Source organism: Crinia signifera, chromosome 2 (genome assembly GCF_055691185.1).
Source record: "Crinia signifera chromosome 2, ASM5569118v1, whole genome shotgun sequence".
Lineage (NCBI taxonomy): Eukaryota > Metazoa > Chordata > Amphibia > Anura > Myobatrachidae > Crinia > Crinia signifera.
In genome coordinates this window covers 319,602,568-319,617,239 of record NC_139218.1, presented here as the reverse complement: position 1 = coordinate 319,617,239, position 14,672 = coordinate 319,602,568, and the positions used below count along the sequence as shown (strand labels likewise).

The 14,672-nt window shown below is 43.6% G+C and overlaps 1 protein-coding gene across 3 annotated transcripts in view; it reads right to left on the bottom strand.

Annotated features, from left to right (window-relative positions):
• Positions 1–14,672, bottom strand: part of SPATS2 (spermatogenesis associated serine rich 2) — an 84,848-nt gene that overhangs the window by 16,237 nt on the left and 53,939 nt on the right. For all 3 annotated transcript variants that reach the window (XM_083169107.1, XM_083169106.1, XM_083169109.1), the window contains 6 exons: positions 9,774–9,853; positions 8,554–8,662; positions 7,449–7,498; positions 5,685–5,943; positions 3,942–4,142; positions 2,589–2,724 (listed from right to left, as the gene is read on the bottom strand). In XM_083169107.1, the coding sequence (XP_083025233.1) occupies positions 2,589–2,724; positions 3,942–4,142; positions 5,685–5,943; positions 7,449–7,498; positions 8,554–8,662; positions 9,774–9,853 (835 nt within the window). The remainder of the gene's footprint in view (positions 1–2,588; positions 2,725–3,941; positions 4,143–5,684; positions 5,944–7,448; positions 7,499–8,553; positions 8,663–9,773; positions 9,854–14,672) is intronic.

The following is a 14,672-nucleotide window of genomic DNA, read 5'->3' as shown; positions in this document are numbered from 1 at the left end:
AATTTATGGGGTATAGGTCCATATATTGGACAGATAGGCAATACTTTTATTTTTACTTTTTCTTTTCTTTACATATATATTCCACATGCAAACATGCTATGTTAGACTTGGTAGCTTTATCAGCGTCACATATGTACTAGACACTGTAAAGGCCTGGCAATCTATGTACAATGCAGTGCATTAAGAACCAGGAACCTTTGGTGGATTAGAACAGCCACAAACAAACTTTTTTTTTTTTTTTTTTTACAGTAAACAATAGGTTAAATATCAGAGATTGTCCAGGTCAATAGAGCATGTGTTTTGTTGTTCAGGTTTGCCAGTGTGAGGAGGCGGGGGTTATCATGGGTCATAATATACTCCCTTGCACAATGCTGTACTGGCGTGGCAGGTTCATTCCACAAAGGTGCTGGAGAAATGGAACAGCCCAAGTACATGTTTCCTGAGCATGAGCAGCAAGAAACGAAACAGAGGAAACAAGCCAAGAATCGACAGAGAAGAGGAACCTATGACAGCAGGAGTTCCTGTAAGAACAGATTTATAGGCAGAATGCAAGTGCATTATAAACAGAAATACGCTCCTAAGGAAACTGCATTCAAGGAAACCGTGTGGAAGAGGTCGTCACTGGTTCATCGAGGCGAACCACTTAGCATTGATTGTGGAACTCTTAAGGCCCATACACACTGGGCGACTTGAGATGAAAGTCGCTCAAAACAGCCTGTTTGAGCGGCTTTCAGCTTAAAGCCGCCCAGTGTGTATGGCCCGGCAATGAGCGCTGCTGCGCGCTCCCGCAACATCGCCAGGAAAGCCGTTCATCTGCTGGTTATACCAGCAGATGAGCGGCTTTCAGGATGGCTTTGCATAAAGCTTCCGCTATGCAACGCCGTCCTCCACTCCCCCCACTCCGTCGGCAGCGGGCAGGGGGCAAGCCGCTCAGTGTGTATGCACTGAGCACCGTTTTGTAACAGTCAAAACACTACCATGCTTTTCCATACAAGCAAAATATACTTTTTGGTAGGTTCAGTTATGTGGTGGTGGTGATACATAAGTACAGTTGTAATTGTCCACATGTTTTATGATTGCCAATCACTACCACTGGTTACCATAAATAATTTGTTTTGGTCCTGGACAACCAACACGAGGCAAGTGTCAAGGCACCACAAGGTGCCTAGGCACACATTTGTGTACCACTGATGCTGAGGATAGATTATCACCTTGGTTATTAATGGCTTTGGATGAAGTTAAATGGGTACTTATGTATTATCTGGGCTCCCATGTTAAATGCACCCCATTTTTTCATACCCCTACTATCCAACTACGCATGGAGTTGATTTTATATAGTGTGGCGAGCGCAGCGAGCCACCGTGCCCGAAGCGTGGCGAGCGCAGCGAGCCCCGCAAGGGTACGCGGTCTCATAAGAAAAACGGGAGCCCAGATATTACATAAGTACCGTTAAATGACCTTCTTATTGGCTGCTACAGCAGTATAATTGGCTGCAACAGCAGCACAACGGTCTTGTACGTACGATATCAATGGTGCACCACCAAGCAACAACAGAACATGTCCTTCTACTGACATAACAGTTACTAGTGTACTGTAGGAAAGGTCAATGGAAACCGTCCATGCTCCAACAGTGTGTGGGGAATGTACCCAAGTAAACTGTACATCAGCATAAAGGCAACAGTCACGTGTAGAATACACTAACTACAGACTGCGCTGGGTTCTGGTAGCGGCAGAGACTACTCTTGTGTAGGAGATACAACTGTGTGGGTACCAGAAGTGAGAGGGGAACAGTGTTTCTAAGAAGGGAGTTATTCACAGAATGCAACGGTGTACTTGCTAATCTTATATACTGTAGTATGTATTCTGAGCACACTAAATGGTGTATATTTACCAAAAGGAAAATCAAGGAACATTTCAGAACTATTTTCATTTCACTGTTGGCACATAGGGGAAAATTTACCAAGATGGGAGTTCTATTTCACCCATCTTAGTAAATTTGTGTTTAAATAAATTACACTAGTGCAGAGGTCCTCAAACTATTTTGCTCTGGGACCCCATCAAACAATAAAAATAATTACAGGACCCAGCAAGTTACTGCAGACAGTCATCATATCACATGTGTAGTTAGCAGACAGCACATACATGGCAGGATTGTGGAGGCACAAAATGATGGGAGGAGTCTAAAATAACAGACAATTCAACAGATATTTCGGTACTTATATGTTAGTTGGGCGCCCACTATAGTTAGTATGCTCATACCCCCACTATCCATGTCGGTGTGGAGTTGATTTTATATAGTGTGGCGAGCGCAGCGAGCCCCGCGGAAAACTAAGCAAATAGCTTAGTGGGCGCCCAAATACCGATTTTTCAGACTCCTTGAATCACTGACTAAAATTAGAAAAGTAATCAGCCTGATGGTCAGCAACATGGAGTCATGATCCCATGCTGAGAAGGTCGGGACCCACTTTGGGGTCAGAACCCACAGTTTGAGAACCACTGCACTAGCATAAGGCATTATGAAAATATATACAAAAATGCAGTAATCCATTTTTATATAAATGCTTGGCAGCCAGACGCTAGCTGCTTACCAGCTCTGCAGCTCTGAGAAGGTCTGCTTCATCTTCTTGATTGAGGCGTCCATTTCTTCCTTGACCACCATGCGATACCGTGCCAGAGACACTGAGCAGCGCTGCAAGTCTTTCACAGATTTCTCAATGTTGGCACCTGTGAAATACAGTACCGTAAACCCATAATCAATGCCAACATGGGGGGAAAAGAAACCATTTTCTTAGTAACACCAACATACAATGTACTATACATTACTGAGCGGAACAAACACACCAGAAGTTTTTACACTGAATTAATAATAATGAAATCTGTCTATCAAAGCAATCTGCCATATAAAAGAGGAGGTGCTTCTCTATCATTCATCACTCACTAGTATGCTACAGGAAGACTGTCTCTACAGAACTGCTCTGTGTGACCAGGCAGATTGATATGTAAGGACAGCATGTGTCAGGTGCCAGACAGCTGAGGGAAACACTGTTAAAGCATATGTTCCTGTATACTCCTCAATAGAATTGTTGTGGCTTCAACTGATAGCATTCAGGTGGAATATCAAGGTGACAATGAGGTGCCGTTACTTTCATGCTATTTACATAACAATGGTTATTGTTTTTTGGTTCAATAATCCTTTCCATTTAACCACAAGCCTAGAATGTCAGTCTGAGAAGAAACTTGGGCAATCCTTAAAACTATTACTCTGGGCATAAGCAATGTTTTATAGACAAAAGCCAGGGATTAAAGTATGAGATCTAGTACATGGCTTTCAAAAGAAGATAAACTATTACAGGAATTGTCAACAGTGTTCCTCATTGGCTGTCAATGTTTAGGAGAAGGACAACCCAGGTTCAAGGTAACGTTTTAAAATGTTTAAATTCTGTCAATAACCAAAAGATTCCCAGTGACCCTTCACCTTTTTATAGGATGGCCTGTTAATATATAACGGAAATGGTGCTTAGCTGATTAAATAAGTCACCTCTCTCAGCAATTCGTGCACTCTGAGTTGACATTTCCACATCGGAGTCTGTCCAGGAATAAGTGCCCAGTGCTATTCAATTGCTCAAGCTGTAAACCTACATATAAGCGTATTTCTGCTTTCCAGATCATAAACTCATGCTGAACTAAAATCACCACCTTTTGAGTGAAGACGACAATAGGTCCTGGGGAAGCCTAAAGTGCCCCGAGTCACTTACAATTCAGTCACTATTCACAAGTATCTTTCCCTGTGGCTTCAGTTTCACCCCTTGGCTGTTACTTGTCTTTTTACCATCTATCATCTTCCCAAAAACATCCTCTTTGATTGCCGCCGACAGCCAAACCATTACCAAAAATCTGCCGTTTACAGTTATTGCTCACTAACTCCAGTTTCCATCTCCTACCAAGCTTTTTAGATCCGGAGGATGAGTGAGTATCCTCTGCGACAGATGAAGACAGCGACTGAGAGCTGGACACACTCCCGGATCGGACTTTGTTAGAATTCCTATGGTCAGATGGAACAGACTTCTGGTGAGAATGATGAGGCAGGTGAGAAGCGGTCAGTTTCAGTTCTAGATCTGGACGGCCATTATGAAGCATCAAGGCTGTGGAAGGAAGATACAAGTTTTGTAGACTGGTATGGATCATTGGGTAGACCGCAGGATGGGCGACAAGCATTAGGTCGACAGGGTCATTGGGTCGACACAAGCATTAGGTCGACACAGGGTTTAAAAAAAAATTGTCCTGAATTTCTACACGGTCGACATGGACCCCACGCGTCCCCTCACCACGATACGCTCTGCACACTATTTTATTCTTCCACCACACCTTAGTGGATGGTAGGGCATTAAATACCATGTTGGCTTAAAAAAATTGTGAAAAACCCCATGTCAACCTTTTAACTGTCGACCTTCCCCATGTGGACCTAATGCTTGTGCCGACCTAATGACGCTGTAAACATAACCCATGTTGGCTGAATGACCGTATCCCTTGTAGACACTATAAATGCTGGCTAGAATAATCTAGAGAACATTTCTCTGTTGCTGCCTTTTTCAAATCACTGTTCCTGAAATCCAAGAAGTTAACTGAAGACATTTGATATTTGTGCTGCTGTTCTTGGACAGTCCTAGCAATTTCTTCCATTAGACGGTGACCAATTCAGTGGTATGTACATTGCTCCGATGTTAGTAGCTATGTGATTAGGCAGAAACATTCACAATCTTATCTTGCACAATAAAGCACTTATCACAAGGCTGTTATCCTCGTGCTTTGCGAAGTTTCTCCTATGACGTGAATGGCCCAGTATGAAGCAAATTGGATGGCTTAGGATAATATTTTTTTATATCCCTTTCATGCTGCCATCAATATATCAGTTTACTGCATGTGAACGTGCAGCAACCTGGGATATTATGCAGTGTGAAAGCACTCAGTTGAAATAGGCTGGGTTGAGCAACACTGCATTTCAACTCAGGTAATGAGCAGGGTACAACCCAACTCACGGTGCATGCAAGAGCCGGCGATTGAAAGTCTCATCTGCAAGCGTCAGCAGTAATGTCAACAATAATCCAGGTCAGGCCCCAGTTTTGAAAGGTGTCTCAGCCAGGTCGCACCTGGGGTGTACAAAATCCCATGTGTGACCCTGCATAGTGGTGTGAAAGAGGTATTGTGTGCAGCAAATATTTGGAAAATAGGGTACTTGTGTATTTTCACGGCGCCCGATATATTGGATGCGATATCAGCCAATATATCGATGCGATCTGAACAGATTTTTGACCTGTTCATAACCCCACTATCCACTACACATGGAGTTGATTTTATATAGTGTGGCGAGCGCAGCGAGCCCGAAGCGTGGCGAGCCCCGCGAGGGGACGCGGATTACTGCACTCGCCACACTATATAAAATCATTGTTAATAGGTCAAAAATCGGTACGGATCACATCGATATATCGGCCGATATCGCATTCCGATATATCGGGAGCTGTGAAAATACACAAGTACCGAAAATAGTGCTACCTTTTTCCAGTTTACTGTATGTAGATATAAGTTATGTAAACGGAGCAAAAATCATGTGCGGGATGAATGGAGGATGCCATGTACGCATCATGGTCGTCAAGTAACTACCGTACATTCCTCTACCCAGATCTCACCTGGGGCATCGGATACATCAGGCGTCGATGGCTCAGAGTCTTCCAGCTCCCTAGCATCTAAAGAGAGTGTATCCAAGCCCTCACTGAGGGAATCCACTGACTCTGTGTCATGAGCAGAACCGTTGATGTGATAGCCGTTGAGCCCAACTTTCTCAGAGGAAGCTCCACTCGGTTCCCCCTCAGGAGCTATTTTCCCAGAGTCCACTGCATTGGTTGGAGCTGCAACTTCTGCTTTAGGCTTAATCTTCTTCTTTTTGTTCTGAGAGATGAACAAAGTGCAATTGAAACATGAGACAAGCGTAGATCCTGCATATAATAATGACATCCTTACCATGATATTTCAGGCCAACACTCTTGAACAAGGGGGGGTACACAGGTTAACAAATATTAGTGTGCAGACTTCAAACCTTCCTTTGCCTGGGGTTAGGGTGGCCAATCCCGGGATCGGGATCCGCGGGATCCCGGGATTTGGCCCCCAAAACACCGGGATTTCAATCCCGGGATTGGAGTTTCCAATCCCGGGATTTCGGGATTAGACTGCGCATGCGCAGTCTAATGCCGGGCAGCGTCTGAGCGGGTGCTCAGCAGCTGCCCGGCTTCTCCCGTCCCGGGCAGTGCGGCTCTGCGCAGCGTGACGACGTCAGAGGTCACGCTGCTCAGGCCGCACAGGCTGTCTGCCTCCCTGCCTCCATCCTGTCTGTCCCCGGATCAGAAGCAGCGGACCTGCCGGGGCACCAGCGGACCAGCCCGGGCTGTCCCCGGATCAGCCTGCCCAGCCATCCTGGACCAGCCCGCCCGCCCAGCAATGGACCTGCCGGGCCACCTGCAGACCAGCCCGGGGCTCCATCACCCCATCTCGCCCACCCACCCGGCCGCACCACGCATCTGTAAGTAAATATGCGGGGCGGCCGAGGTGGGTTTTTAATAGTAGGGAAGCCAATCCCGGGATCCCGGGGATCCCGGGATTGGGCATTTTTCAATCCCGAATTCCGGGATTGAAAAAATGCCCCGGGATTGGCTTCCCTACCTGGGGTACACGGACGGACTATTATCTGATGATTGGTGCACACAATCTTTCAAAGCTTTTCTTTAGTTGAGTGCGATTATACATACAGAATTTGTTTTTTTTTGCACTTTATTTTGTATTTTATTTTGACATTTCCAATTATTTTGACAACCTGAGGGCCTTATTCTGGTTCACTCTTCCTTCTTAGATGGACAAAACCATGTGCACTGCAGGTGGGGTAGATGTTACTTGTGCAGAGAGAATTAGATTTGGTGGGATTTTACTTCAAAGTGAGATCTATATTGCAGTGTAAAAATAAAGCAGCCAGTATTTACCCTGCACAGAAACAAAATAACTCACCCAAATCTAATTCTCTCTGCACATGTTACATCTGCCCCACCTGCAGTGCACATGGTTTTGTCCATCTAAGAAGGAATTTGCTAGAAGGAGTGAACCAGAATAAGGCCCTAAGTTACTATCCAAGCGGACAACAATTGGGAATAGTACACAATTTCATGTTCTGAACATGTTTAGTATAGTTTACCCAGGCGGGAGTCCCATGTTCGGAACATGAACCAATGATAATCTGTATTAGATATATCTCTATACGTCTAGTGTCTGTGTATCGCTGAAACACTGCCATCGGTTGGCAGTCATCTAGCTGTCGAAGCATTTGGCTTACTAGTGAGTACATAAAACGCCTCCTTTGTGTGCATATGCTAGATGTAAACTTTTATTATATCATTTATGCGGGTTACCTTTTTCTTGCCCAGCACAGTCCACTCTTTCAGTACTTCCACTGCATTACCTATGGAAACAAGATAAACATGCAGTATAGACCAATAGAAACAAAATATGCACTATCCAATCACAAGTTTGAAACAGACCACTAGGAAAGCTGAACAGGAAAATATGATATTTGCGTAAAAGATAAACTGGGTGTTAGCTTATGTCTGTAATGGGAATGGGATCATTCGTCAGACTGCATTTAGGTCTACAGTCATTAGGTCTACCCCACTAGGTCGACTGGCAGGAAGGTCGACCTGAATTAAGGTCGACATGGGCCAAGGTCGACATGACTTAAGGTCGAATTTGCATAAAGGTCGACATGAGGAAGGTCGACTGGTCATAAGGTCGACATGGGTTTTTCACTGTTTTTTGATCCGAATGTCGACACAGTCGACATGGACACAGTTGGCAATGAGAATCGGACCCTCGCACCGCTCGCTTCGCTCGCAATGCTTCGGGCACGGTGCCTCGCTGCGCTCGGCACACTATTTTATTCTCCCACCACGCCCTAGTGGATGGTAGGGCATGAAATACCGCCTGTCGGCACATGTCGGCTCAAAAAACAGTGAAAAACCCATGTCGACCTTATGACCAGTCGACCTTCCTCATGTCGACCTTTATGCAAATTCGACCTTAAGTCATGTCGACCTTGGCCCATGTCGACCTTAAGTCAGGTCGACCTTCCTGCCAGTCGACCTAGTGGGGTAGACCTAATGACTGTAGACCTAAGTTCATTCTAATAGATGACCGCATCCCCTGTAATGGAAATCAGGAGGTAGTCTGTTTACTTCCTTCAGTTCATTTGATCTGTGTTATTAGAAGTAAATGCTTGTGCTGCATAAGAAATTTAATGGCCAATGCAGACATGATTTACATTGAAACGAAAGCCAAAGACCCACTAGTGGGTGTTTTGTGGGAGGGAAGGTACCTCCAATACACTTAATTTCCTGAAAGTTACACATTTAGAAATCAGTAGATTTATGTAACACCAAATAATCTATTGTAGGAACAGCTTTCAGAATATATGTACTTATCGTTGTGTTAATAGTTTCTTATTCACGAGACAAAACGGACCTTCCATGAAGGCTTGTACGGTTCTGTCCACACAGTTATCAAAATGCTGGAGCACCAAGATGATCTCATTGTTACTCTTGTTGGGGACAACAGCACGTACTGCATTGATCTAGAACACAAATGTGACAACATTATAGTCAAAAACAGCAAGTAAGCTACACATATATAGATAATGGCACAAACAAATGTGCACAAACAAATGTGCTCAAAGTAAAAAGTAGGAGTTGCTGGCGCAACCTAGAATTTCACATTCCCCTGACTATACCGATTAGACTAGTTCCTAATGTGTTCTATATCCCTATAGCACCAACATAATGTTGTGTGACACCTACATGAGCACTGGAACCTCCAGGCCTTTGTAGCAATTTCTGCTGGGCCAGAGGTAGAAGTCACAAGATTTCCACCAAGTCTCTAGTAAAGATTGCTATTAACTATGCATACTAATGTTTGCCTTTTACGGAAATTCCTAAATACTTTTAAATAGTACATTGTACTGGTCTATCTTACACCTCTCTTGCTACATATTTGTAGTTTGTTTTTTAGATACTTTGTTATTGATTGTTCTATTTACTGCATATTGTTACTAACAGTTTCAAATTCTAATTGCATGATTAAAACCGATCTTCGCTAGACCAATAGTATCCTGCTCCATTTGCACAATTTTTTTCAGTTTAGTTTACAGCAAGTCACTAGTCTCCAGTGGACCAGTAAAGGTGCATACATACAGGGCGATAATGGTCTCTTTTCTAAACGAGCTGACTAGATGACTTAGTACTTAGGAAAGGATGGCACCGTGTAGAACACATAGCAATGACGATGCATGGCCCAATCGCAGGCACAGAGCCAGATCGCCTACATGTACATAATAAACACGGCGTTAGCACAGATTGCACATGCACATAGCGATGTGCTTATGGGTGGTCCAGCCAGCGATGCTCGCTGAGCGATCTGTGCCAACTAGATTGTTTAGCAGCACAAGTCGCACCATGTGTACAATGGATAACAGTTTACTTTAATGATAGTATGCAAATGTGTTTTTTTTAATTGTTGAGATTACTTTCACATTCCAAATGTTTACCCTGCTTCCACTATGCTGACGAAGGGAAGCCAGAAACCATTCCAGTATGATGGAGAATCCGGTCTCGGACACCCCCAGTCAGAGTACATTATCACTCATACAGTATGTGGAGATCTCCCAGGAGCAAATATTCGGCACCTACCTTTTCTTTCATGTTTTCGTATGAACCTCCTTGTGCCATCACAGTATTAGATTGAACATCAAAGACGAAGCCTATTGGATCTGTGAAGAGAACATACCCCGATGTGTCATAGCTGTATACAATGTTGTATAGTAAGTACTATATGCAGCAATACAAATGCAACAACAAAACTATGAATACATTATACAGGATATGGTCGATAGTCCATAAGTCAACCATTATTGGTTGACAGGCAAAAGGCCGACACATGAAAAAGGTAGACATGCATTAGGTCAACATGGTCAAAAGGTCGAAAAGTAATAGGTCTAAATGATAAAAGGTCAACATAAGTTTTTTTTATGGGTTTTTTTTTTTTTTGGGAAGAGAAAAAAAAAAGGAGGCAGTTTTTCATAGTTCACTATCCACGTAGACATAGAGGGAGAATAGAATAGAGTGCTGGGCGCAGCAAGCCATGCGAAGTAACACAGTACACTTATACAGTACGCATGTCAACTTATGTCGACAGGCACACAAAAAAAGAAAAAAGCATGTCAACCTTTTTCATATTGACCTATTGCTTGTGTCAACCGATGTCTTGACCATGTCAACCTTTTGCCTGTTGACCAATAGTGGTCAACCTATTGACTGTCGACCCAATTACTGAGAACCCTATGAACAATACCCCAATATATGGGCAGGTTAGAAAAGGCAATGAACATGCCAGCGGGTACAGGAGGACCGAGGCTGAAGGGTTTTATGATCATCTTATTTTCTTAAAGCTTGCAGTGTTCTACACAAGACCGCTCCTCCTCACAAGCAAGTTGATCCACCAGCAGCTTAGATGACGTAGAAACTGCTGCATGCGTGGCCACTGTAGAACAACCTGGAAAAACTGGACAGTTCTCTATCCCATTAACCACATACATCCCCATTCTTGACGACACAGAGCACTTTCATATCCTGCTCAGGCAGAATGTTTGGATCTCTACCAACGTCACAAACCCATTACCATGTGAAAGTTTAAATGCACACAAGCAATCAGTCTGAGGTACTGGAGCAAAAACTGCTGTTATAAAAAGGAGAATATTGTAGCTCTACAATAATAATAATAATAATAATAATAATAATAATAATAATAATAAAAAAAAAAAAGAACGCGCCCCCCCCCCCCAAAAAAAAAAAATAAAGCAAGAAAAACCTTAAAAAGCAAACTACAAACTACAGTAGTATTTATGGACTACTATGTGTTTTCATAGCTGAATAAAATACACCAGGGGTATTCAACATACGGTCCTCCAGCTGTTGTGAGATGACACATCTATCAGGACATGCTAAAACTGTGACAGTGCATGCTGGGAAGTATTTCCACAACAGCTGGATAAAGGAATGCTGAATACCTCAGACACACATGAATAAAAGGAATGTACAAAATGAAGTCCAACATGCTCTTCGTCCTCTGAGGCAGGCTGAGGTGCAGGAGTGGGGTGTCAGAGCTTCGGAAATTTGCCTTGCAGAAATGCACTGCGCAACCTGGTTACATACAGTAGGCACTGAGTCAGCATTTTTCAGTCATGCTACATATGTAAATGTATGGGGACCATTATTTTCACTACATAAACAAAAAATGTATTGCTTATTAAGGTGCCCATACACGTTACAATTATTGTATACAATATCGCATCTCATCACATCTGTTTTGCGATGAGATCTAGTACAAAAAGTATGTGCTGCACAGGAGGATTGTATGTGCTGCACATACTTTTTGTACTAGATCTCATCTTAGCGCAAAAATGAGATGCTATATTGTATACAATAATTGTAACGTGTATGGGCAACTGTTTTACAAGTATATATTATCATGTTTTTATTTTATATTCTCTATCTGTATTAGTAAATATTATACTGAAATGAACAGAATGTGTCTATAGGAATATGGATTATGAAATAGTTAGTGGCTTGATGCCATCAATTTATTTTATTTTCTGCCCTTTAATGATAGAAATATGTGCACATAATTATATTTTGTAATGGAATGCAATGCGCTCCATATAACGGTCTACCCCATTGAGAGAAAATACCTGAAGCTTGCTTCCTGTTGTATGGAACACATAGTGCGCTCCATACACTGGAAACGCGTCACTACAAAAGTACCTCTGACCCAGAAGCACTGAAAACGGACAGCTGAGGAGGCCACCTTGGCTGATAGGAGGCCTGAAAAGCCAGATACGGCAACTGTAAAGCACGCGTGTACTATATCCACATGCGCGCTGTTAATATATAACAAATACGGTACTCTTTACCTAGCACGGCGCCCATCGCTGGCATTGAATGCACTAAAAAAAAAATCGGGTGCGACGCGACCGACGCGATGGCCGCGATTTCCCATAGGGAACAATGTTAAATGTCTCAATTGACCCGATTTTTCTGTTCAATGCCTCAATTGACCCGATTTTTCCATAGGAAACAATGTTAAATGGCCCACAGAGGCCAAATAGGCACCCTAAAGTGTAAAATGGCCCCCCAAATTGTTAACGCCACCCCACGATCAACGTGAACCCGAAGCGTGGCGAGCGCAGCGAGCCCGCGAGGGGCGGCGGTACGCTTCCTACGACCTTTTCATACCCCCACTATCCACGTCGGCGTGGAGTTGAGAATAGAATAGTGTGGCGAGTGCAGCGAGCCACCGAGCCCGAAGCGTGGCGAGCGCAGCGAGCCACGCGAGGGGACGCGGATACCTGTGAAGCCCGCGGAGGGACGCGTTTACCTGTGAAGGTATCCGCGTCCGCTCGCCACGCTTCGGGCTCGGTAGCTCGCCACACTATTCTATTCTCAACTCCACGCCGACGTGGATAGTGGGGGTATGAAAAGGTCGTAGGACGCGTACCGCTGCGCTCGCCACGCTTCGGGTTCACGTTGATCGTGGGGTGGCGTTAACAATTGTGGGGGCCATTTCACACTTTAGGGTGCCTATTTGGCCTCTGTGGGCTATTTAACATTGATTCCTATAGAAAAATCGGGTCAATTGAGAAATTTAACATTGATCCCTATGGGAAATCGCGGGCATCGCGTCGCACCCGATTTTTAGTGCATTTAATGGCCGCGATGCCCGCGATTTTTTTACCTGCGATGCCCACGATCAAAATCGTGGGCGCCGTGCTAGGTAAAGAGTACCACAAATACTATACTGGCATTTAGGTGGATCGCAAGTGCGGGTCACAGGCGTTTCTCTCACCAGAAACACGTGACTGGAAGTTGGGAAGGAATGCCCAATTAGAATAAATAAATGATTTATAAAAAATGTTTTAGTAAGGTGTTTGTAACATATGTATTTTATATAAAAAAGATTGTTTTAGCGATGTTGTCCTTCTATTGAAAACTAAGTGTATTACTACTTTGAAACATACAATATAATTAGTCTAGCTAAATGTGGTATCCAAGTGTGCATGATATCTTAATTGTGTTGGGTATATATATCCATAACCAGTGCCTAGTCAGTACATCTTGAAAAAGTTCCCGTTAGTAGCGAAACGCACATGTCACTGGCACCTGGACCAATTGTTGCTGTGACTACTAGCAATACCCTCTGCAATGTGACCCGGCCAGCCCACCTTGTTTGTACATTGGACTCCAGCATTTGCCATCAACTGGGACCCCATCCCTACCTATTTATGGCAATACATCATTGTGGAGGAATGCCACCAATCTAAAAAAAAAAAAAGCTGGATTCTAATGATTTTACATCATTGCCACTCTTGGGAATGGAATACCAGTGCGTTTGGCTACACATAATATTGGGAGCAACCACCACAGTGATGGGACACATTCAATTGGGCTCCACAGGATGTGACACTGAAAGATCTGTAAGCCCTAGAGCAGGCCTGGCCAATCTGTGGCTCTCCAGATGCTGACAAACTACAAATCCCACCATGCCTTGGCACAGATTTGCTATAAGGGAGTGTTTAAACTGTGGCAGGGCATGCTGGGATTTGTAGTTTCACAACATCTGGAGAGCCACAGGTTGGCCTGTCCTGCCCTAGGGCATTAAGTATAAGTATTATTGCAAAAATACACAGCAATTCATCAACTATATTAATTTGATTCAGATTGCATATTTATATGTATTATTTTAACTATTGCATATTTTTATTATCATTAGTTAAATAAACCTAGTCATTTTATTGCATGCACGCCTGAGAGAAATTTATTTAGTACAACCAAACCCCTTTTTTTGCTATTTATGCCAATTATTGAGAACCCTATGACCAATACACTAATATATGGGCAGGTTAGAAAAGGCAATGAACATGCCAGCGGGTACAGGAGGACCGAGGCTGAAGGGTTTTATCAGGGCCGGTGCTAGGGTGCTCGGCGCCTCCCTGCAAACTCTAAATTTGCGCCCTCCCTCCCATACCTTATAGTAGAGCTCACACTAGAGGAACGCACCACAAAAAAAGGAGCTGTGTTCTCCCAAGGAATGTGTTCTAAAATTACCCCACACAGTAGAAACCTCATTTGCACAGTAGTGCCCTTTATATAAAATTCTATTAGTAGTAGTGCCTTTTACACATAATGCTCAGAGAAATACGTCCACAGTAATGCCACTTATACATACATTCCAGAGTAATGCAGGTTACACCTAATGATCATAGTAGTGCTGCCTACACATAATGCCCAGATAAATGCAGGGTACACCTAATGCCCAAAGTAATGCAGGTCACACCTGATGCACGCGGTATTGCCACCTACACATAATGCCCAGAGCAGCATTGCTTATGGGTTGGGATCGTTTGGTCGAATGCATTATGGTCGAATGTCATTACATCGAATCCATTAGGTCGAATTGCTAAAAGGTCGACATGATTCTAGGTCGACATGGGAAAAGGTCGAAAGGTCATTAGTTCGACAGGTCATTAGGTCGAC